This window comes from Schistocerca serialis, chromosome 6, assembly GCF_023864345.2.
Source record: "Schistocerca serialis cubense isolate TAMUIC-IGC-003099 chromosome 6, iqSchSeri2.2, whole genome shotgun sequence".
Classification (NCBI taxonomy): domain Eukaryota; kingdom Metazoa; phylum Arthropoda; class Insecta; order Orthoptera; family Acrididae; genus Schistocerca; species Schistocerca serialis.
This window is the reverse complement of record NC_064643.1, coordinates 10,384,984-10,409,900: the sequence shown is the minus strand read 5'-3', so window position 1 is coordinate 10,409,900 and position 24,917 is coordinate 10,384,984. Positions and strand designations below refer to the sequence as shown.

General features: G+C 38.9%; 1 protein-coding gene across 1 annotated transcript in view; it reads left to right on the top strand.

The window, feature by feature from the left end:
* LOC126484185 (molybdenum cofactor biosynthesis protein 1-like) overlaps positions 1–24,599 on the top strand; it is an 82,990-nt gene extending 58,391 nt beyond the window's left edge. The window contains exons 6-7 of the mRNA XM_050107599.1: positions 2,223–2,308; positions 24,544–24,599. Coding sequence (XP_049963556.1) covers positions 2,223–2,308; positions 24,544–24,599 — 142 coding nt within the window. The remainder of the gene's footprint in view (positions 1–2,222; positions 2,309–24,543) is intronic.
* Positions 24,600–24,917: the final 318 nt, after the last annotated feature.

The window sequence follows — 24,917 nt, the reverse complement described above, 5'->3', positions numbered from 1 at the left end:
CATATGTTCAGTGTTTCTCACCAATTTTTGGGGTATTTTGAAATTTACAAAAAAGCAAATGCAGAAAGTTATCACATTTTGCTGCACAATACCTGTGTCACAGAAAAATAATGTATACAAATCTTCTCAGATTGGCCACTGAATAACTTTGTGCAAGCCTCGCAATATTTCACCAACACAACTGTTCGTCATCTTCAGGTAGTGGTGGGTCCTGTCATCACTGCTGCAAGATGTGACTGGTGATATTCGCACAGCAGAATTGAAATTTGTCAGGCTAGAAGCAGGAGTACGAATGTGTGGACAGGCACTCCCAGTTGGATGGAAATGCCATTCATAGTAGCCTTCTGCTTATGTGTTGTGGGCAATGACTGCACTTCTGGACACTCGTGTGGTTAAAAGCTGAATTAACTCTCTGCAAGGTGCTGCATCAGGTCATACATCGAAGGATCTGGTTTCTACTGTTTTAATTTCATGGCAGTCAGTGCTGGATTCTGGGCAGTGCTTAGTCAAAATTCCATATTCCTGTTGGTAAGATTGCCCACCGTATGGCCTCTTGGGAAACGTGTGGTGCCCTGTATTCAGGCAGTGCTCTGCTACCACTAATTTACTGGGTGGCATTTTTGTCAGTGCTGTTGAACACAGTGTTCTTGCACAATGTGAGGTGTCTGCCCTATATAAGATTTCCCATAATGGCATCAGATCTTATATATGATCTATGTTTTCTAGGGTCAAGATTGTCTTTAACTTAACACAAACACTTCCTTAGTTTCGCTGGTAGACGAAAAACACACTTGATTCTGTTTCTCCTAGCGATTCTTTCTATTTTTGAAAACATGCCACTGAAATATGGTAAGAAAGCCATTTGCAGTGCTTGTCTAAGTATCTTCATTTACATCCCTACACTGAACTTGCTTTGCTCAGAACACATTGCAAATCTGTTTACAAGAATAAACGTTCTGCTGCAACACTGTTATTAGGTTTTACAGTTCACCAGGCAGACTGTTGGTATCTGAGATCACGTGTGCTCTATGTGCCAGGGAGTGTAAGACACTACCACATTGTGCAGGGTGATGGCAACTTTTGGACCGCAAATATAACTCTGCGTGTATCAGTTTGCAGTAGAGACTATGCCCCAGTGTTCTGTCAGCTTTTCTTCTAACTGTGACATCCAGGAATGGTAAGCTGCTATCTTTTTGTACTTCCACAGTGAACTGAATATTCAGATGGAGCGAGTGCAAATGCTGCAGGGACATAGGTAGTGTCTGTATTATGTGGGCCACACCACAAATGTCTCTTCAGCATTCTGCCAGAAGGAGGAATGTTGGATATTTACTAAGGGAAATAGAGGATCTCCCATGGGAACACTGTCCACTTGATTAAAGTAGTTGGTGTTACATAAGAAATAGGATGAGGTATGCACATGTTTAAACAGCACCACAATTTCTTTCTCAAACTTGATGTTAATAACCTCTAATGAGGGCTGCAGGGGCACTTTTGTAAGTAATGATATAACATTTGAGCTAACTAAAAGATCTGAAAGTTCTAGTTTAAGCATCTTCAGGTATTCTATGAAATCCTCTGAATTCTAAATATGATGGTCATAGTCATCCACATGATAAATTTCAAAGCTGTCATGTGGAAATTGCCAGTTGCATCTTGCAGCAGTGATGGTGGAAATCACCACCACCTGTAGATGCCAAAACGTTGTGTCACTTAAATATTGAGGGAGGGACTTGCATAATGTTATCTGGTGGGGAACCCAAAGTGTTTTTGCAACAGATCTATCAGGCAAGCCTGAAAAGTCACATATACTCCAAGCAGTAAGTACCTGTCGTAAAATGATCACATTAGTGAGCTTGGCAATTAATTAAGAGTTTATCAATAAATTTGGCTTCATTTTGCAAGAAATTGTGCTGTGTTCCAGTACTCCCTCTTCAACAAAACTAATGTCAGTTTCTGCTCCACCTCTTCAGCCCAAGATCCTATGTACACTCTTGAGCATTTGTGTAAGATACCTGTTTATTTATAAAAATAAAAGTAACTTCTATCATGACTTTCCCATTCTTGTCCAGTGGGTTTGTTATCCTGCTGTTGCCTACTGCAGACTACAAGATTACTGTTGAAGATTTCTGCAAAGTTTTTCTTCCTTTTTAGTGTACCAACATTTCACTGTGTGGTAATTGCCTGGTACTGTTTAACGGGTGTTTTAACAGTTGTTTCAGAGATGCAATACGAAGCAAATTCAGTGAGGATGACTTGCTTGCCATGATTGGGGCAGCAGTGAGAAGAAGGAAGAAACAACATCGAGGTAAGATACATTACAGCAAATGTAACTCTATAGATAGAAAGAAAATTTCTGTTTAACAAGTCATAGCAAACATAAGAGCAAAATAGAACGAAAAACAATAGTGTTAGAACCTGTGTTTTTTGTGTAAACTTGGATTTAATTTTTATTTAGTATTCATTCTGATTAATGCCCATTGGTCAACAAGATATTTCAGCCCTAGAATTTGGTTCTGCAAGGTCCACCAGATAACCATATATGGCTGTTGTAACTCCTTTATTGGACTTCAGAAGTTTTCCAGCAACAAATCTTTTTTTTTTTCTTTCTTTCTTTCTTTTTTTTCTTTTTTTTAAAAAAAAGCTAAAATGCAGAAAACATCATAAAGCAAACACTCACAGAAAAGCATCAGTGTCCTTGAAACAATGGAAACTCCAGTAGGAATATCAACAATATTGGAAAAGGCAGATTACTACTTACTGGTGAAGGCTGTGGCTGAAAGCTTTATGTAAGTGTCTTTTAATTCTGCCCATCTGCAGCCTAAGGTATCTTCTTTATGGTAAGTAACAGTCTGTCTTTTCCTTCATTATTCATTAGTGTTCCTTGTTTTTATTGCTGTTTAGCAAGCATCATGTGGTATATAAGGGATGCGAATAGCGTCAGATGAATCATCACTCTGGAGGATATGAAGGTGCTGCATATTGGTGTGAGACAGCATTATCTGATGAGAGTTTGAAAGAAACCTCATTGTGGATGTCCATTTGGTCGCCTGGTTAAACCTTGCAACATCTGTATTTTTGGAGTATTTGGATCTGACAGTGGCCTGATGTTGGAAAGTAAGGGCATACTCATCATCAATGTTCCAGTTGACTACATGAGACCACTACAAGGGAGCATCACTGTGTAGTGTACTGAGTACATTGTAACCTGTTCACATCTGTGACTGCCATCTGAGAACAAGTACAGTAAACTCTCGTGCAGCTACACTTTTGGCTAGCTAGATTGACACTTGACAAGTTTCAGTTTGCGTGCACCTGGAGCCAAGCATTTGCTGGTGTTTTTTGGCAATCTACTGCTAATCAGTGCACTGGTGCGTGTCAAAAGTCCAAGTATCGTCAATTCGTGCGTGTGTTGGTTGAAGCTCTAGTGTGTTTCTTATTCGTATTGCATGGTTTCATGCCACTGCCATCTATTGGAACTCCTTGGTAGTACAGTACATACAGTATTGTTCTATGCAGCGCAACGTAGCCCTGTCAAAACCGACAATTAGAGTACGCCGCCTAACACTTTCCACTTGTTGTCGGTACATCAAAGCTGAGTGTGTAACAGTGAATGTACAACACCCTGTTGTGTTGCCACGTGGGCTTGGGTAGAACAGAGGAAATGGCATAGATGTATCGAATGCTTTCATTTGATGGCTGCCACAGCCTGGTTTCAAAAGTCAAAAGTTTGTGTAGTGCATCTCGAGTGTTGTCAAGTTGTGCATCTGTGTGTTTCTGATTTGAGGTTTCGTGCTCCCACTATGTGCCTTAAAGTGTCCAGAGATAAAAGGGGCCAAAAACCATAAAGGACTCAGTCGAGTGTCTGTAGAAAGAACACTGAACGTGACTACAGGCACGAAACATAAAATGAATGTGATCTTGTTGGAAAAAGAGCTTCACACTTTGCAGAGAATTGATGCTGGTGAGCCACCCACAAAAGTTGCTGCAGAGTAGGAGTACAATTACTGATCGGAAGACAAATTGATCAGAAATTTAAAAATTTTGTTCCATCCAAGCATTGGGCAGCGCAGTGAAATCTTGAAAAGCAATGAGAAAAGGTGCACATCCTCAGTTAGAAGAGGCATTATTTTTGTGGCACGAATAAATAAGAGCCAAAGGTGTGTCAGTTTCAGGTCCTCTACTTTGTCAAAATGAGCTGATTGAAGGAAAGAAGCAAGAATTGCTCGGAAGTAATGGCCAGCAGGATCGTTTCAAGAAGCAGCATGGCATTCATGAAATTGCCATCAGTGCCAAATCATTATCTGGGGATGAAGCTGCTACACTGATTTTAAGAAGAAACTGCACACAATCATTGACAAAGGAGGTTATACTGGCAATCAACTTTACAAATGTGATGAAACTGGGTTGAATTACAAAATGCTGCCAATGAAAACCCTTGCCTCTAAAGAAGAAGAAATGGCTTCAGGATACAAAAAAATCCAAGAAAGATTTACTGTCCTTGCTTGCAGTAATGCCACTGGCAATCATAAACTGTGTCTTACTTTAATTGGCAAATCCAAAACACCAAGAGCATTTAGACACCAACCAACCAGTTTGCCACTGAGGTACACGAGTCAGTCTTAAGGCATGTATGAACAGTGCCATCTTCAGAGAGTGGTTCCAGGCAGAGTTTGTTCCAACTGTAGTAAATTACATGGAAGGAAAAGGACTTCCTTGAAAAGTGCTACTTCTTGTGGACAATGCTCCTTCTCACCCAGGTGATCTGCAAGATGGGGATATCAAAGTTGTATTTCTCCCACAAAATGTCACATCTCTATGTCAACCAATGGACCAAGGTATTCTTGAGGCAATGGAAAAACATTACAGACGCAAGATGCTGGAATAATTAATAGGCGTGATTGATGCTGCAGATGATTTTGTGGAAGCTCTTAAAAAAATCGATGTTTTAAGTGTCATTCATTGATTGCTGAAGCTTGGAATCTAATTCCTCCAGTTCCTCTTGTTAGGTCTTGGAAAAAACTCTTAGATCGTAAGGCAACCTAAGTGGTGGGAAGGAGGAGGCAACACCGAAACTCAAGCTGACATAATTTTGGTGAATTTACTGGAGAAGCTGGTTGTAAAGACACACACTTCGAAGACATTGAAGAGTGGATAGAAAATGGCATTTTTTCATGTGACTGAGGATGAAATCGTCCAAATTGTGACTGATCATAAAGTTTCAGAAGACTATGTTTCTGATGATGAATCAGAGAAAAATATTCCTCACACATTCTGTTACGAAGTGATCCAAACTGCCCTGGAGTACATCAGCCAACAGGCGGAGACGATTTATCTTGAAATAGTTTGATTTCAACGTTGGAGATGTATTGTTGCAGCAATAGTTTCTCAAGCAAAAAAACAAAAAAAAAAGACGTTTGTGACTTCGTTACCAAAAAATAAACTCTAATGAAGCATCCTAGAACTTCTATGTCCATAACTTAAAAAGATTTTTTTTTTTTTAATTTTCTTGAAAGTTTCTCTAGACAGACTTTTTGTTCCTTTGAGTAATCTCTAGATTTGTTTCATGATTTTGTTCAGTAGTTTATTTTTTACTCAAAAGAGTAGGTAATAAAATTAAAACTCCTGTTATTTCCTGCTGCCAAATAAGGGAGATTTTTTCTGTAAGAATGCAAAATAAACGAGCTTTGTTATACAGCACTTAAAAACTTTGAGTTTTCAATCATAGTTTGGTGCCTTTTTAACATGTCAACACAATTTTTTCAGTAAAAAAGTGCAGGGTTATTTGCAACCATATCAGTAACGTTTTACATACCCTACGCACGTTTTACGATCGTATTTCGCAATATTGATGCAATTTGGAGTGTTCACATGTGAAAACAGGGGGACTTTGATTTATCTGAAATTTTTGTTATCGGAACCGGCCACCGTCCCGATCATTTAGGATAAACAGGAGTTCACTGTAATAGACTCCTTGCAACATGCTGTGTCATACAGCTAGGAGCAGCCAGACTATGGAATTGCCGTCCTGCACATAGGCTGCCATTAACACCCAAGCAAATGACTGCATGTGAAGTGGTGCCATGATCGAGAAGTACGGACTGCTAATGAATGGTGTCACATTATGTTCACTAATGAGTCCCAGTCCTGCACTGCTCCAAATGACTATCGTGGAGAAGTTCGACAGTGACCCGGGGAGATGGGGAGAGGTCCCATTCTTCCACATTTTGGGGGGGGGGGGTCACAAAGCAGTCCCATGGTGTGGGGAGCCATTGGGTATGACTTCAGGTCACGGCTTGTAATGGCCGAGGGAACTCTGATGGTACAGCAGTGGGTAATAGTATTGTGGTGCTATTTTTCAACAGGCCAGTGCTTGTCCACATGTAGTGTGTGTCTCTTTAAGTTGTCTGCGTGATGTTGATATACTCCTGTGGCCAGCAAAATCCCCATATCTGTCCCCGATAGAACATTATGGGACCAACATGGACGTCAACTCCATCCCACTGCCTGTATCCATGATTGCAATGTCCAGTTACAACAGTTGTGGATCACCTTTCTCAGGAGGGTATGCAGCAGCTTTACGACATCCTCCCGCACTGTCCAGGCCAGACAGGGTGCATTGCTGTGTTGATAAGTGGGCTCAAACTGATAAGTTCTGTGTAAATTTGACTCTGTTTTGTTATCACTGAAATAACATCACATACCCTCTGAATTAGCTATGTTTCAATTTGTTTTCTCCCCACCTTCTGAGTGTCTCACTTTTTTTCAAGCAGTGTAATTTAAGACAGACATAAGTATATGAAAATGGGATGGCATAACACATTGCTATTCAACTATGCCCCTAAGAAAATTGTAAGATAATGGAGAAGAGCAGGTGCACTATTACACTGACTAGAACGTAAACTTAAAGATAGAATTATATTGTGTAACCTATACCGATGATGTAATACTAATTGACAAAAACATCACTGATGTGCTAAAGCAAATTGAAATATTAAGGGAGCAATCTAGGAAAATTGGACTAATAATTTCACCTGGATAAAAAATTAATGGACGATACCAAAATGGCACTGGGTGAACTTATATAGGCAACAACATAGTATTCGGTGATAAAGAGTTTAAATAATTAGGTGAAAAAGACCACTGAACATCATAATGAAAAGAAGGCATAGAATCCAGACTTCAGAAAATACAAACTGTCTCTCAGTTAACTAAAAGTATTTTTCCTGGAACTCTAAAATCTAACATTGCACAACAGTGATCAAATTAGAATTTCTTTATGCATGAGAGAGACTCTTTGTCCAACACAAGACATGAAAACAGCAAACTGAATTAGAAGATTGTAAAATTGTAGTAAAAATCTTAGGTCCAAGAATAAAAGATGGAATACATCACACAGAACCCAGTGTGAAATCTCCAGGCAAATTCCTAAAAACTCTTGTTACAATGTGTCTCCAAAGAATCCAACTTGTGGGACATACAGAAAGAATGTATCCAAACAGGCAGCTCATTGGATTCCCACATACTTGAAAAATAAGATCCAACTGATGAAAACAAACAGGAAGAGACCTTACGAAATTGGAATCACCACATTTACAGTATTCTGATGTAGTGATGAGTCACACAGAGTGCAGTTTCACAGTAGCTTGATCGATGCTTGTACTTGTGTATGTAGTATATGCAAGTGTGTACAGCGTCTCTTCTGGTGTACTCACAATATGCTAATTTATGGCCGAGCAGTAAACCGGATCCCTACTCGGTTCCAGTGTGCTGTGCTAATTATTCTTCTTCACTATACATTTATGCTTGGAGCTGCAAGAGAGGCCATTTTCCAGATAGTGCCACAAAAACAACAAATTCTCAGATATCAGTTTAACTTAAACTCTTCAACATCATAGACAACATTTCACATTAATATGTTGCAGAACACTAGATTAGTGTTAAAATTGCCAGAGTAAACATTGTTCTCCATGTGACAGATTGTCACCCGATGTCCAAAATCGATAAATTTTATATCTCTGCACAGAGAAGCAGCTGGTTGCTCATTGTCATCTGTGGTGCTAATCAATGGGTCGAGCTCGTTGCTGGCACAGCGCCACCTCAGAGTAAGTGGCCCCTCATCCCAGCAGGTGGCGATGTTTAAACACCCGTATAGCTCCCAAGACTTACTGCGTCTGTGGATAACTCCGTCTCTGCACAGAACTTCCCACATTTCCCACACAGTGGGCCCTCGTGTCTCTTACACACAATAAATCTTCAAACTTATTTCATTGGCTAAGTTAAATTTCGAGTGTGACGTGCTATTTCGTAAAAAATAGCAAACGGTAGACATGGATGTTATTGTGACACTTTCCTAAGGCAACATTTGTGTATTACACTTGTAGAAGTGCACTGCAACATAAAACAGTAGACCGTAAGTTCAAACAATGGAAACTACAGGTTGGAATATCAGCAGTGTAGGAAAAGATAGAGTGCTAATTACCATAAAGATGGCACGTTAAAATGCAGACAGGCACAGTTAAGACACTTACACATAAGCTTTTGGCCACAACCTTCATCAGAAAAAGAAATAGAAATACACACCATTCATTCACACAAGCAAGCACACCACACACACACATGACCACCAACTCAGACAGCTCAGGCCAGAATGCTAGCCTGTAAGTTTGCTACACAATAAAATAATTATTCTGAGCTACAAGAAAAATGGATTCAAAGAACTAAACTGCTTGAAGAAAAAAAAGGGAAGCTCCCTGAAGCAACGTAGTTTCACGAGTGTGCATACCAGTGGTAAATTATGAGAGTCGCAACTCTCTGAAATGGATAAAAAGGTCACCAGATTGCATTAGCTTTGTTTGTGTCTCGGATTGTTACCGTGAATGGTAGGAGCTATAAGAGATGTGAAGAGCGTAAGATGTTGAGTGATCCCTGTTAAGGACACAGATGCCCTGTACTTCTGTGAGTCAGCATTATCAGCACGTAACAAAATTTGAAGGGGCCTAATTGTGTGTCTCCATTTGCCAGGCTGATTGAATTATGCAGTATGCAGATTTGTGAGACATTCAGATGTGGTAGTGTCCCCATGTTGGACTGCTTGGGTACGTAAGGGCGGTTTGCTTGTCAGCAAGCTTCCGGTTGACCGTGTCTGACGAGCCCATGGGAGAATTGCTGCAAGTACGCCGAGCACATTGTAACCCTTTCACACCTGCACCTGTCATGTGATCAGCAGTGAGTCACATTCTACAAGACCCGCAATGACAGTTGTCAGTGAGTATGACAACGACATAGGGAGAGGGCGTTTGGGGCAGCATCGGATATGACTTCAGGTCACTCTGACAGCACAGCAGTATGTCATGGACATCCTACATCCTCATTTGCTACCTCCATGTCCAACAGAGTTACAAGAGACAGAGCAGTGAAAACATATCCAGTTGTTGACTCACAAAGCGGTTTTGAGCTGTGACGCATGTAGTCTTAAGTGAATCATTCATACAAAAAGAAAAGAAGAGGAAGCTAAAGTCAGAATGTGAAAAAATTGGAGAATGGAATAGTTATTTGAAGACTTCACACTTGAAACTCCCAGTTTTCCTATTGTGAAAGTGCCTTTGTGACCATATGCATTTCACTGATGATAAACTTTTTTTTCCCCCTGGGTCTTGGCTCCATATTTTTTCATCCGGTTGAGTCAGAATACTTGCATAGTATTTGTGAGGTATTGTTTCAGTCTTGCAAGCTAATCTAAAATACAATCCCTTTTGCATCCTAGAAAACAATGACCACTCTTTCTCTCCGATTAAGTCACCTTGGCTATTTTTGTGCAACTGCTGTTTCATTTCATCATCGGGAACAGATTGGTGCATAGAATCAGTTGTGTGTCAGATTGTCCCAAATTGTTTTTCATATTAGGTTGTAGTCAGGCTTCAACAGACATGCCACTCACTTTCTGGTATGGCCACGGCATCAACTGTTTTGCACATCTTTTTAATTACTGATCTTGCAATATCACACTGTGTTCTTTCTCAGCATTTTCATATTTGATTGTAATTCTAGGAAGTAGTTCATGAGTCATCTTACAGAGACATATGCCACATATGAATTCAGCCACCCATTCCTTAACTGTTGACTATGAAGGAACTCCCCCCATGAACCATGGACCTTACCGTTGGTGGGGAGGCTTGCGTGCCTCAGCGATAGAGATGGCCGTACCGTAGGTGCAACCACAACGGAGGGGTTTCTGTTGAGAGGCCAGATAAACATGTGGTTCCTGAAGAGGGGCAGCAGCCTTTTCAGTAGTTGCAGGGGCAACAGTCTGGATGATTGACTGATCTGGCCATGTAACATTAACCAAAACACCTTGCTGTGCTGGTACTGCGAACGGCTGAAAGCAAGGGGAAACTACAGCCATAATTTTTCCCGAGGACATGCAGCTCTTCAACTTGACTAGAAGAAGAGATCGGTTGGTAGGACATGTTTTGAGGCATCAAGGGATCACAAATTTAGCATTGGAGGGCAGCGTGGAGGGTAAAAATCGTAGAGGGAGACCAAGAGATGAATACACTAAGCAGATTCAGAAGGATGTAGGTTGCAGTAGGTACTGGGAGATGAAGAAGCTTGCACAGGATAGAGTAGCATGGAGAGCTGCATCAAACCAGTCTCAGGACTGAAGACCACAACAACAACAACAACATGAAGGAACTGACTCCTAATAAGTAAGATGATGCCTGTAGAAAAGTACAACAAAACAGTAATCTCGAAAAAGGACAGGATAGACAGTACATTCTGTAGGACATATTAAAAGTGATTGGTAAAAGAGACTTGGTGTGTTAAATGCAGCTTTTGTTTACATGATAACTGAATTGGATAGATAAACAACCTACTTGCTAAGTGGCGGCAGAACACACACATAAAAGAAGATTATAATTAGGCGAGCTTCAGAGCCAGTAGCTCATTCTTCAGGCAGAAGGGTTGAAGTGGAAGGAAGAGGGGTGAAGGATAGGTCTAGGAAAAAGGGTAGATTTTGAGAAAGTTACCCAGAACTGCAGATCAAGGGCTGACTTTCGAGATGGGATGTGATTCCACATCTACATACATACTCCACTAGCCACCATATGGTGCATGGCAGAAGGTACCCTGTCTCACTACAATAGTCTAAATAAAATTACTTGATAGTTGACATCAATCACTTGCTGCAACAATGTTGCCACATTGGCTACCAGCTACCGTTTGGTTACAGGTGACAACAAACAAGCAGCTCACTTCACAAATTATGTTAAATGTTTAACACAGAGCAATTTTTCTAGTGGCTGGTGCAAGGTATGTCAGAATTGTTGGATACTCTGTCGACTATTGATTTAAAGTGACCAGTGACTGAACTGGGGCAGACGACCCATTTTGTATCCCTGACTGTAAACTTGTGTCCTAACCCAGCCGAGAAAATTGTGGTCAACAGTCTGCAGCAGTACTAATATCATGATCGCTTTGTTCATGGCAATTAAACCTAACCCTTAAGGGTAAACTCACGACAACAAAAACTCAATTTCAGGGCTGAAAGCAAATTGAAATTTCTCCATGTCATTTGTTACCTGTAACTATCCTTACACTAGCTGCACATGCTGCCATGTTAGAAACCAGTGAACAGTCCATGTGGGCACTTGGTCGTGGATTATAGATGACTGAGGCAGATTCCAAATGAAGAAATAATGACAGGAAGAAAAATTAGACCAAATAGAACAGTCAAAACAATGATGAAAAATGATGCAGCAAATTATTAAAAATAGAAAAAAATATATTTAAACCAATTAATTGAATGAAAATAATAATCACACTCTTTTGGTTAGATTTAAAAATAAAAATTTTGCTACATTGATGAGATTCAAACCTACAACATGCTACATATTAGATTAATCTGCCAACCATTGTGCTATGCCACAGCACTGCATGAAGTATTTATATATGTGAATGTAGTGACCCAGTTGCAACTATGAATTGCAACCTTAAAAATTTCAGTTTCACGCAGTGTAGTGAAAAGCTTATCTAATGTAAGATGATCTCTGTGAATATGATAACTATATGTATGATACAGAATCACACCTTGTGCTGAGTTATTCAGTAGTGTTTGGTTAGTGCTATGAATGAAATGTGTGTCTTTCATTAGCATTGTTAATGTGTGTTGTTTTTGGTGTAGCTATCGCGTGTCATGAAATACATAATAAAAGTGTCGGGCTCGTAATTCGGGATACAAATACATCAAGAAAGAATGCTGAACCAGGAATTGGAAGTGACTGGCCAATTTTGGTGGAGTTTGGCAACAGCAGACAGTTCAAGTGTGACGCTGACAACTCTTATTGGCGTTTGAAGTGCCAACTATCAAGTAATTTTATTTCAACTGTAGTCAGTTCCTTTCCCGTTCCATCTGCCAATTGAGTGAGGAAAAAGTGAATGTCTATATGCCTCTCTATGAGTCCTAATTTGTTGTCTCTTATCTTTGTGGTCCTTACGCATAATGTATGTTGGTGCAAGCAGAATTGTTCTGCAGTCAGCACAGTGTTCCTCAAAATCCCTCCAGGGATTCCCATTTGAGTTCCAGAAACATCTCCATAATACTTGTATGTTGTTGTTTCAACCTACTGTTAACAAATCTAGTATCCTGCCTCTGAATTACCTCAATGTCTGCTTTAATTCGACCCCTTGCGGATACCAGACACTCAAACTGTACTCAAGAAGAGATCACACTAGCATCCTATATGTGATGTCCATCACAGCTGAGCCACACTGTAGTAAAATCCACCCAACAAACAAAAGATGATTATTCGCCTTCCCTACCATGACCCTCACACGTTTGTTCCATTTCATATCACATTGCAATGTTACGTCCAGATATTGAAACAATGTGACTTCTTCATTCATGACACTACTAATGCTGGATTCTGGCATTATGGATTTGTTTTTCCAACTCCTCTGCAGTAACTTATATTTTTCTACATTTAGGGTTAGCTGTCATTTATCACACCAACTGGGAACTTAGTCCAGGTCATCTTTTATCCTCCTAAATCACTCAACGATGACACCTTCCATACACCACAATATCATCAGCAAACAACCACAGATTACTGTCCACTTTGTCCATCAAATCAGTTATGCACATAGAAAATATGAGTAATAGTGCTCCTATCACACATCCCTGGAACGATCCTAATGATACCCCAGTCACTGATGGACACTCACCGTCGGGATAATGTAGTGGGTTCTATTACTTCAGAAGTCTTTGAGCCACTCACATGTCTGGGAATGTATTCCATGTGCTTGTACCTTTGTTAAAAGTCTGCATTGAGTCATTATGTCAAATGCTTCTCGGAAATCAAGAAATATGGAATCTGGGTTTGTGAATTTTGTGATGGCAAAGTTAGAGGAGCAATGCATCTGCATTAAATTTTGTGTGAAACTCAAGAAAACCTTTACAGAGACACACCAAATGATGCTGGGAGCCTATAGCGATGAGTACTTAAGCCATACTCGGTGTTACATATTATTCACACGTTTTAAAAATGGCTTTACAAAAGTCAAACATGATCCTTGTTCAGGACGCTCTTAGATGTCCACTGATGATGCTTGTGTCAGGAACGTCAACGAAATTGTGTGTGCCAGTCGAAGATTCACTGTCCGAGAGATTGTAGAAGAATGTAACATTTCAATTGGATCATATTATGAAATGACACAGCATCTTGGAATGCATTGTGTTGCCGTCAAGTTCATTCCACGCTCATGAGTCAAGTCCAAAAAAACTTTTTGGATCTTACAAATGAGACTGAGATGTTCCTTGTGAGAATAGTATGACCCCTGCAGACTTCTTTTTATTTCCAAAGGTGAAAAGGATGAAGTTTTGCAATGGTAGATGAGATAAAAGAAAATTCGCAGACGGCACTTTATGCGACCCAGCAAGATGTGTGTCAAGACTGCTCCTGGAAGTGGAAATGATATTGGGAGCAGTGTATCAATTTTGGAGTAGAGTATTTTGAAGGAGACAATCCATAGTAACTAAAAGATAAGCATAGAAAATTTTGTGGACAAAGTTCTGGAATTTTTTGAACAGACATTGTATGACAAAAGGGCATGCTGAGTTGCCCATGAGTGATGCTTTGTACTGATTTGTGGACATAAACTTATTGGTCTCTATGAAACTGATTAGATTCAAACCCAGAATATGTTCAAGAATTCTGCAGCAAACTGATGTTACGGGTATTGGTCTGTAATTTCGCGGGTCTGTTCTTTCGCCCTTCGTATATACAGGAGACGCCTCTGTATTTTTTCCCCAGTTGCTTAGGTCTTTCTGCTGGGTGAGAGATTCACAATAAATACAAGCTAAGTAAGGGTCTAGTGCCATATAGCACTCTTTGTAAAACCAAATTGAGATTCCATCTGCAACTGGTGACTTATTTGTTTTTAATTATTTCAGGTGTCAGGGATGCTTACGAGGGTGGTTTGAAAAGTTCTTGAAACAGAATAGAAAAAAAGTACTTATGTCACTGAAACTTTTTTGTTTTTCAATGTACCCTGCTTGTAGATTAATTCACTTGGTCCAACAGTGTTCCAATACCTTGATCCCATCTCGACAATGATTTTCCTCCAGGCCTACAAAATAGTTGTCAACTCAGGCTATCAATTCTTAATTTAAGTGAATCTTCATCCACAAAGAAAAATTTTCAGTTTAGGGAAGAGGCACGTGTGGCAACAATTCATACCTTAGTTTGTGTAATTTTACCATGGCGATGGCACATGCGTGCGAGCGTGCATTGGCTTGATGCTAGATGACTTTCTTCCTTATTAAACCTGGCCTTTTTCTCATATCTTTTGTTGCAATTTGTCCAGAATGTTAGCATAGTATTCTCCAGTAATTGTTTGCCCAGTGGGGAGATAAAGTACAAACAGAATCCCCTTCTCATCCCAGAACACTGATGCCATGATCTTCCCCGCTGAAGGAATTTGGTGGCGCATCCCAGACCACTGACGCCATGTCCTTCCCCGCTGAAGGAGTTTGGCGGCGAAGATTCAGCATGTTTCCAATGCTTTGATTGTTGCTTTGTCTCTGGGGTATAGTAGTAAACCAAAGTTTCCTCGTGGTCACAAACCAGCACAAAAGTTCTTGTTTGTTTCTCCTAAAACAGGCCAAACATTGTTGTGATATGTCCATTCTCATGTGTTTTTGACCCAGCATCAAGAGTCGCGGCACCCATCTTGTGAATACCTTTCAGATGACATCTGGCAAGCGTGAGCAATTTCATGCACTCTAAATTGGTGATCCTCCTTGATCATTATGCGCACTTTTGCGATGATTTCTAGAGTAGTGACACATCTTGGCTGACCTATTCATGGATGATCATCATCTAAGCCCTCCTGACCAAATTTAAATTCATTTATCCACTTGGCAACAGTTGAAGACAAAGGAGCAGAGCCCCTGGTGTATTCTGGAAATCGGCATGAATGTCCTTCGCTTTCATACCTATCTTTATGAAGTACTTCATCACTGCTTGAATCTCTACCCGTCCCCCCCCCCCCGTCTTTGCAGATCACTACACAGGAACAACAACAGAGCCGTGTCACTGCCACAGCTCTCTTCCAAGAGCACTGACATGGCACATGTTTACAGGTGATTGTTGTTAGGTGTCTTTGTGCTATTGTCAAATGACGGTATGTTTATATGATTCTCTTGCATGAATGATTTCTTAAATGCAAAATTTAAAACATTTATCTCCTACTGCCACACCAGACTGGTCAAGTGACTTGATGGAATTCTTTGACTCACTTAGTGATTTTACATAGGACAATAAATTCCCCTGCTTCTCAGCCAGATCTTTTGCTGAGGTATGACAGTGGTAGTAACCTTTCCTTGTTGCCATTTGGCATTCTCCTTTGAACCAAGAGTGCAGTAGCTTTTCCTTCCTCAGTATTTTCCAAATTTCATTGTTAAACCGCAGTGGCTCTTTTGCATCCTTAATTCGTTTACTAGGTACAGACTTGTTGAGAGTGCAATTCACGATCTGTTTAAGCTTTGACCATAATCTCTCTACGTCCATCTTAATGGAACTAAGTGATGTCAGTTCTGTCTAAGTAAGATGCTAACATCTGCTTATCTGCTCTTTCTGGCATGAACATTTTCCTAGCCTTCTTGACTGATTTATTAATTTTTGTAACCTTAGTTGTTATTATGTTATCATGATTATTAATCCCCATCTCTATGCTGAAGTCATTGATGATATCTGGCCTGTTTGTAACTACAAGGTCTAAGATATTTCCATTGCATGTGGCATGGCAAACTAGGTGCTCAAGACAATTTTCGAAAACCACATTCAAAAGTGCTTCACAAGATTGACTGCACCCCCTGCAATGAAGCCATAGGCTACCATCTATACTCAGTAGGCTAAATTCACCTCCAACTAGTATTGCATGATCTAGGTATTTATGTGCTACTGTCTGTAGACTTTCTGTGAATGGCTCCAAAACTGTCATAGCAGAACTGGGTGGCTGATTATCCATTAATTAACGTGATTTCACCTAGACTTGTTATACGCAACCAGATAACTTCACTGTCACAATCAGCTTTGACCTCAATAGAGACAATGGACACTCCCTCTCCTACAGTGTCTAACCTGCCTTTCTGATATATATTCCATTAATCACTAAATATGTCAGAGCTTTCTGCTCTCGGTTTCAGCCATCTCTCAGTCTCTGAGAATAATTTGAGTGCGATACTTTCCTGGATGGCAGTAAATTCGGAAACTGTGTTACAAGTACATTGACAACTGATAAAATTTTGACAATCTACACTGGAGTGAATTCAAAAGATAAACCTCAACCAACATTGAATGTATCTTGGTGATAAAGAGCCCAAATAAATAAATTGATGATTTTATTCCATTTCATCTGATTGAATGAAACACACACAGCATAACTACTCAGAAAACAACTATAGTGCTGATTACATTTACTATCATACATGTAGCACTCTGAGAACATTTCACCTTGTCATAGTAGTCCTGTGTTTTGGAACTAGGCAGTGCTTCATTTCACAAAGCGAAAGGAATAGCTTGTGTAAAAAACAAAAGAAGGGGAAATAGTGGTTGCTGGTGTTTTTAACACTATCATTCAATTTAGTTCCTATTGTGAACTTTGCAGCTAGGATATGTAAATGCTCTGAGACTGCTATTGATAATATCTTTATGAACAAATCTAGGGGAAAAACATCATATCACAAAACCAATAGTAAATGGACTATCTGATCACGACGTGCAGCATCTTGTGTTAAATGTTGAAACTTGTCAGGATAAAAAAATATTAAATCTGAGTACAGGAGGATAATAAATAAGCCAGAAATTGAGGAATTCAGGAAATTGCTCAAAGACATGAACTGGAGAGATGTTTACCTGACTCAAATGGAAAATGCAAAGCATTTATTAATAAAGTTACCTCCTCTTTTGAAAATTGTTTTCCCCTAAAGGTAACTCAGATCACACAGAAGTCAAAAGATAAACCATGGATTATACAAGGAATAAAGATATCATGTGGGGCAAAAAGGAGACTGTATCTACTATCTAGGAATGTTTCTGATATTAGAATTGTAATGCATTACAAAGAATACTGCAAAATATTGAATCAAGTAATCCAGAAATCGAAGTAGCTTTATTAAGAGAAAATGATAATTGTATCGGGCAACAAAATAAGAACTGTTTCAGATATAGTGAAGACAGAGAGAAGTGGGGCCAAAAAGGAAGTGGAACAGATAGCTCTAAAAGTAAATGAGACTTTGGTAACAAGTGCATGTAGTGTTGTAAATCTCTTAAGCAAGACTTAATTTTTGTTACTGACGGCTTGGGGTTATCAGGTTCGGTGAATGGTGCAATGGAGTATCTGGGACCAGTCTTTGAAGAACATCGTGTAGAACCTATTCGAGGAACTTTGAATTCCAACCATTGCTTCTCAGTATACTTACTCCTTAATGAAATTTGTTGCAAGTTATATATCTATATTTCCAACAAGTAGCTCAATACATATTATCAATACTAGGAATAAGAAAAATCTACATAAAGACCTAACATCACTTATGTTGGTCCAAAAGGGGGTCCAATATTCAGGAACACACATTTTCAATAAATTACCAGCAACCATTAAAAACTTGGTTTCAGATAAAGCACAGTTTAAACAGAGTTTGAATGACTTTTTGATAGGCAATGCCTTCTACTCTATAGATGAATATCCTAACAGAGACTGTTAGGCCAGCTTAAGTAAAAATATGTTAGATATAAGTTTTGACAGCACTTGGTTGCAACAGTCAAAATTAGGTATTTTGTGTATGATAAATTTATTAATAGTGCATAACAATGTTTCATTCTGACAGCGTATTAATTCTGTAAATATTAGCTTTTCCAGTTTATTGTATTGTATTCACCTATTTTGACAATCTCATGACAAATGATCAGGGTAGTATTCATTATATTAAAATGTTTTGTGTTATACATTCTGACATGTTCCACACCCTCGAGAATCATCTCATTTTTTCGGTGTATGTAATGAAAACTGAATCAAATCAAATCCAATCACCATCTCTCATCATGTAATAACTTCACTTCTTCTTCTTCCCTTGTCGTCTCCTGTTTTTCCAGTACTCGTCCATCTCCTCCTCATGTTTTTCCCCCTTTATTCTATTCGTGTTGTTCTCAATCCCCTATTTCTTCTGCATTGAAAGCCTTTTATTTTTATTTACTTATTTTTTTATTGAGGTGAGTCTCTACGGACTGCGTGGTAACAACCGACTTCACTCTAGTGTCCAGGTCTTGTTCTTGCTCCAGCTTTGACTTCCTCCCGGTATCTTCTGAGCCCCTGCAAGAAGTGCCTTTTTATGCTCTTCAGATAATGGTCCTCACTGTCTTTCGGATGTTGATGCCATGTTAAAACCTTGGTAGTTGGTCACCAATCTTCTAAATTTGTTCCTTTCAGGAATTTCTCTCTGAGATACCAATCTGCTTAAGATCTTTTTCACATTCTTTGAACCATCTCGGCCTCGTTTTCTTAGATAGGATGAAACTCCGTATTCTTTTTGTTAGTCAATCACCGTCCATTTTCATGAGATGACCATAAAATAACAATCATTTCTTTGTAATGGATGCTGTGATAGGTTCTGTCTCACTGCACGTGTCCTCATTTGCTCTCATTCATCATTGTCCATCGACCCATCTATTACCTTAGGATTTTCCTTAATATCCTACACTCACGCTTTTCCAGCCACTCAGCTTGACCTTGTCTATTCGTGGTCAAAGTTTTGGATGCTTATAAGCCCTCAGGTTGTACAACTGTATTATAATGTTGGAACTTGGCCCATATACTCATAGACTTTTTGTTATAAGTATTCTTTGTCAGTTGGTATGCTTGGTCTAACTTCCTCATCCCGACAATTGCTTCTTCTTTTAATCCATTCTCCTGGTGGATGACTTCACCGAGATACCTGAAATTCTTAACTCATCCGATTTTTTCCCAGGTTGGTTATCTTCCATTCAGGTCCGTCACAGATGTTCGTCATATATTTTGTCTTTTGAATAGAGATCTGGAGTCTAACTTTCTTCATCAATTTCTGACAGCCTATTTATCTTGTTGATTGCTGACTCTATGTTGTTAGCAAAAATGGCCAGGTCAGCCGCAAAATCTAAGCAGTCAATGCACACCCCTTTGTTCTTAGGACCAAGTCTGAACCACTCTTCATTTGTTTCTTCTTGGGCTAATAACTTTCTCCACTCTCGAATGACATTTTCCAAGACACAATTGAAAAGGAGAGGGATAGTCCATCTCCTCGTCTTATGTCCGTTCTGATTGTAAAGGGTTCAGATACCTCACCCATAAGTTTAATTTTCGACACTGTGTTAGCAAGAGTTTGTTTGATCAGCTTTCTTGATGTATTATCCACCCCAAACTTTTCCAAAATATTCATTAATGCATGTCAGTCGATGGAGTCATATACTTTCTGAAAATCAACAAACATGACCACATAGTTATTTCTTCCAATTCTTTTTTGTACCTCATGATGTTCTTCAGGTTAAAGATCTGTTCTGCGCAAGAATCACCCTTTTGGAAACCAGCTTGATAGTCCCCAATCAGTTGGTTACAATGATCTTCTATTCTATTCTGTATCACTTTCGAGAGAATCTTATATGGAACAGATACTAAAGAGGTACCCCTATAGTTATTGACATTCTATTTATCACCTTTTTTGTGTAGACGATGGATTAAAGCTGACTGCCATTCAGTTGGTATCATCCTAGCTCTCCAGATCTCCTCAAAAAGTTGGACTAGTATATCTAGAGTTTCATTATTTGGCAGCTTCAGTAGTTCCACCACTATTGAATCCTCTCCAGCTGCCTTATTATTCTTAAAGTTGTTGATGATCTCTTTGGTCTCCTCTTTACTAGATGGAGATGAGGGGTAGTTTGTGGATTGGGGCACATACAGGGAATCTTTCTTTTGGTTCATCACAATTAAGTAGGTTTTCAAAGTAACGAGACATTATCTTGCAGTTTTTTTGTTGGTCAGGCCGAGTGTGGTGTGTGTACTGTAAGACCTTCAGTGCACACACCATCAGATTATTTGACTTGTTGCTCTAACAAAGTAAGCGAGTGTCAGCAATATGTCTCGTGGTCTTATCATGGCGTATTTATCTTCTGCCATTAGGTCAGACGATAGAAATGCCACTTGCACGCTGAGAGTAGCAGATTGACGGTGACCAACTTTAAACAGAACTTGATTAATTTTCACATACATTTATTAAAATAATAACAAATAGAAAAATTACTTAACTTGGTTCTGGATGCTATTTACAATTGACAATCTGAAGTTCCTTTGGTATTGATACATTAATCTTATTCTCACATATATCTCGGGTACTTGACGAAAGTGTCTATACATTTATCTTCATGGCAATGTACAGGAATATGGTAATCTTATTAGGCGCAGACTGAATCTTGACTATGGACTGGTACAGACAATTGTAGAACTCGTACAGACTGGTACAGACTATGCAGACTGGTACAGACTAATGCAGACTGGTGCAGACAAATGCAGACTGACTGGTTGAAGGTCTTTACACTCGTTATAATACCTCGCACGTTCATGTATCACTGCGCGAGTGTGATGCGCGAGGAGAAAGTGTTCTATCTTAGCAGCAATCTCATTGGCTGTGTTACATATTAATACGCGGATCGGCGGAAGCAGAATTTGGTCCGTCTCTGTGGCAGCGCCATCTCGTAGTGCGGAGATGGACGAGTGCTGCGCCTGCGCTGTTGTGCTTAGCGGGGCTCACTCTAGTGGGAAATTTGTGTATGCGCTGAATATGCGGAACTATGTACACAACACTGAGCTTTCCATTTTCGTCTCTAAAACAAAAACTAGGGGCTTGGTATCCTTTCAAATTCGATTTGAACGTCTGATAGAAGTCTCTGACATTGTTTATCTGGAAACGCTGATCGATCTGTTATAACTGCTGTTTCTCATGCAACTGCTTAGCCCTTCGTAGAGTTCTGGCTGCATATTTTCGAACTTCATGGAATACATCAAAATCATCAGGTCTCCTGGTAGAGTTCCACTTTTTCCATGCACTTGCTGTTTGGCCCACCACCTCACCACAAACCTCATTCCACCATGTATGATTCCTCTTTTTAGCTGTCAGGATTTTAGTATTAGCTGCTTGTTGGATCATGGAGTCAATGTCTGCCCATTTATGGGATTCAACTGTCAGTTACTGGTGGCATTGTTCCAATATGTTTTGATTGATTTTGAGCTTCGCAATATCATATTTATGAATTTTATTTCCGGTTTTCACGGTCTTATTGAGAGGGATGAAATTAATTTTGATCTTGGAGAGGTGATGATCCTTTTAAATTCAGTATTTTATCTGTAAAAAGGTTTCTTTCTATTATTTCTGATTGTTTGATGTTGTTTCTTTCTTATTTCTGTAATCCATGCTATCATTGATTCCTTCTTCCAGAACTACTCATTCAGTAGAGGTCTCTAAAAAAGATTAATCTTCTTTTAGCCATTACTTCTGATATTTTCTCAAAATTTTTGTAGATCTCCTCATTACTTCTCATTTTCCAGCCATCTGTAGCTTGTATTGCAACCATTATTTTCTAATAATGCTCCTTTGAGGAACCTCTGTTCTGTCCAGCTTATAGTTCATCATTAGGCATCCTCAACCATATAAACATCCTGGTCATACCACTGTGGGATAGTGTCTTAGTTTTGTTTTTTTAGTTGTACATTTCTTGTTGTAAATATCCTTTGTCAAACGATTTGCTCTCTCCAGTTTTCTGACTCTTGCATCTACTGTTAATTCTTCTAGTCCATTTTGTTGTACAGTTTGTCCAATATATTTAAATTTACTTCCTAATGCTATTTTACATTTTTGTTTTTCTAAGAGTGTTGATGCATTGTTTGAAATTGTCATCAATGTTGTTTTTTCAGCTGAAATTTTGGGACCAGCTCCCTTTGCTATTTCTTCCAAAAGATTTCTTTCAATAACTTTCTGCCAGATTTTTTGAAAGTATATCAGAATCATCTGCAGAAGCCAGGCAGTTTACCTTAATTCCATTTGTTTTTCATCCTAAAATTATTGGTTCAATTTTGTGATTTTTTTTTCTCCAAATTCCAGATACTTTCTATTTTTTCTAGAATGCAGTGTACAGTAAAGGTGATAAACTGTCCCTTTGTCTAACATCAGTTTTTATTTCAAATGGTTGAGATACTTCTCCCATAAATTTAGCTTCTGCCATCCTATTTGCTAGTGTTTTGAGGATTATGTTTGCTTTAACACAAAATTCTTTGATGATTTTACCTATAATTTCTCTGCCTACCAAATCAAATGTTTTCTTGAAACCAATACATGATACTATGATAGGTTTGGTGATTAACAGTATGTGGAGAATTATCGATTTTCTAATAAACATCTGTTCTGTGCAGGGTATTCCCTTTCTAGAGCTCCTTGAGATTCTCCCAGTTATTTGTCTAAAGTTTCTACAACTCTGTCCAGAGAATTTTTGATAATATTTTGTATACCACTGGCAGAAGTGAGGCATCTCTGCAATTGTTGACATTTTGTGTGTCCCCTTTTTTTCATAGCTGTGAATTAATGCTTTCCATAATCTCTTCAGCTTTCCAAATGTTCTCAAACAGCGGTCGTAGATCATTTGTGTCTTCTGACTATTTCAATAATTTTTCTGTAGTGGAGTCTTCATTTGTTGCTTTGAAGTGTTGGAATGATTTGATGGCTTCATGAATTTATTGTTCTGTTAGTGGAAAATCTTCCTCCAGATGTTGTGGGACTGCTATTATATATTGCTACAATGTGCTGTTATTATTATTGTTGTTGTTGTTGTGGTTGTTTGGTTGCCTGTTCTTCAGCACTATCTTTCTGTTTCGTTTATCTATTTGCCGCCATTTTAGCCCATTTACCGGTATTTTCAGCTTGTTTTTCACTTATTTGACCTTTTGGTGGCTCCTCTTGAAGAGATCTTATTTCTCAGCATTTAAAATTACATCATCTGCTGCTCTTTCGCAACTCAATTTCATCATGTCCAGTCTAGTTTTTTCATTCATTTAACCATCCATCTTCCTTGACTCAAGATCCTGAATTTTCATCCTTAATTCTTGAACAGTCTCATTTCTCTTTTTACATTTTCCAGATGAAGAAACTTTTGGTCCTCAAAGCTAAGATTAGTATCAGTTTTTTTATTTGTTTCTGCCTATGGCTGCTATATCTCTTTAGTTAGAATATTTTCTCTCTCTGTATTTGATTATAGTCTAAGTCTGAATATTTTTATAAGTACATTTATTGCTGTAGCAATGAGTAAAATAAATTGTATTGCACTGCCTGTAGCATGTAGCACCATTTTGACTGTTAGTCCTCTTGCTGTACAAAAAGTAGCTTTGATGATTACTTAATGCAAGTATTTTGTAAGAGCTGTGGAATGGTTAGTATCTGTTTATATTTTTCTGATTAATTCAAGCTCGTCAATGCACATCCTGTGTTAAGGAAATATTTGAACTGAATTTACTGTGTGTTAAATATAAGCAGTGGATCCATTGGGGTAGTCTTTTTGGTAGAAATATGTCAAGGTGAACAAAACAGGAGATGAAACTTCCTGGCAGATTAAAACTGTTTGCCCGACCGAGACTCGAACTCGGGACCTTTGCCTTTCGCAGGCAAGTGCTCTACCAAAGCACGACTCACGTCCGGTACTCACAGCTTTACTTCTGCCAGTACCTCGTTTCCGCTGCAGAGTGAAAATCTCATTCTGAAAACAGGAGATGGTGAAGGAAGAGAGGGAAAAGATCAACATTTGCTTCTCATCAGCAATATAACTGGGTTGCAACATTCAGTGAAAATTATCTGTGACAGGAAGTTGTCAGAAATACATTTTTTGAAGAAACTTTATGTTTGTATAAGCATTTATTAAATTTAAAAAGTTGGATTTCATCTGTTAATACAAAAGATAATGTTTTGCATTGCAGGCATGCTAAACCTGTCAAAGATGAAGAATCGGCCAATGATTCTTATTGGAGGATAACAGTATGTATAACTTAAACTTGAGATTCTTGAAAATAAAGCTAGTCAGTATTTCTTAACAGTACTGATTTAAATACATCTAAAGATCGCTGTTACCTAAATGAAAGTTGACGAGCAAAGTCTTAGTGGTCATTTGTATAAAATTGTCATAGGTGTTATTTACAAGAAGAGTAAATAGTTTCAATAGGAATGTGGTGAGACATTTAACAAATGTCATGACCACACATTAATAGGACCTTATAACGCTACCATTATGATATTAGCATGCTTTTACATAAATAACAGAAACCCTGTCTCTATGTTGCCACTTATAACCCTC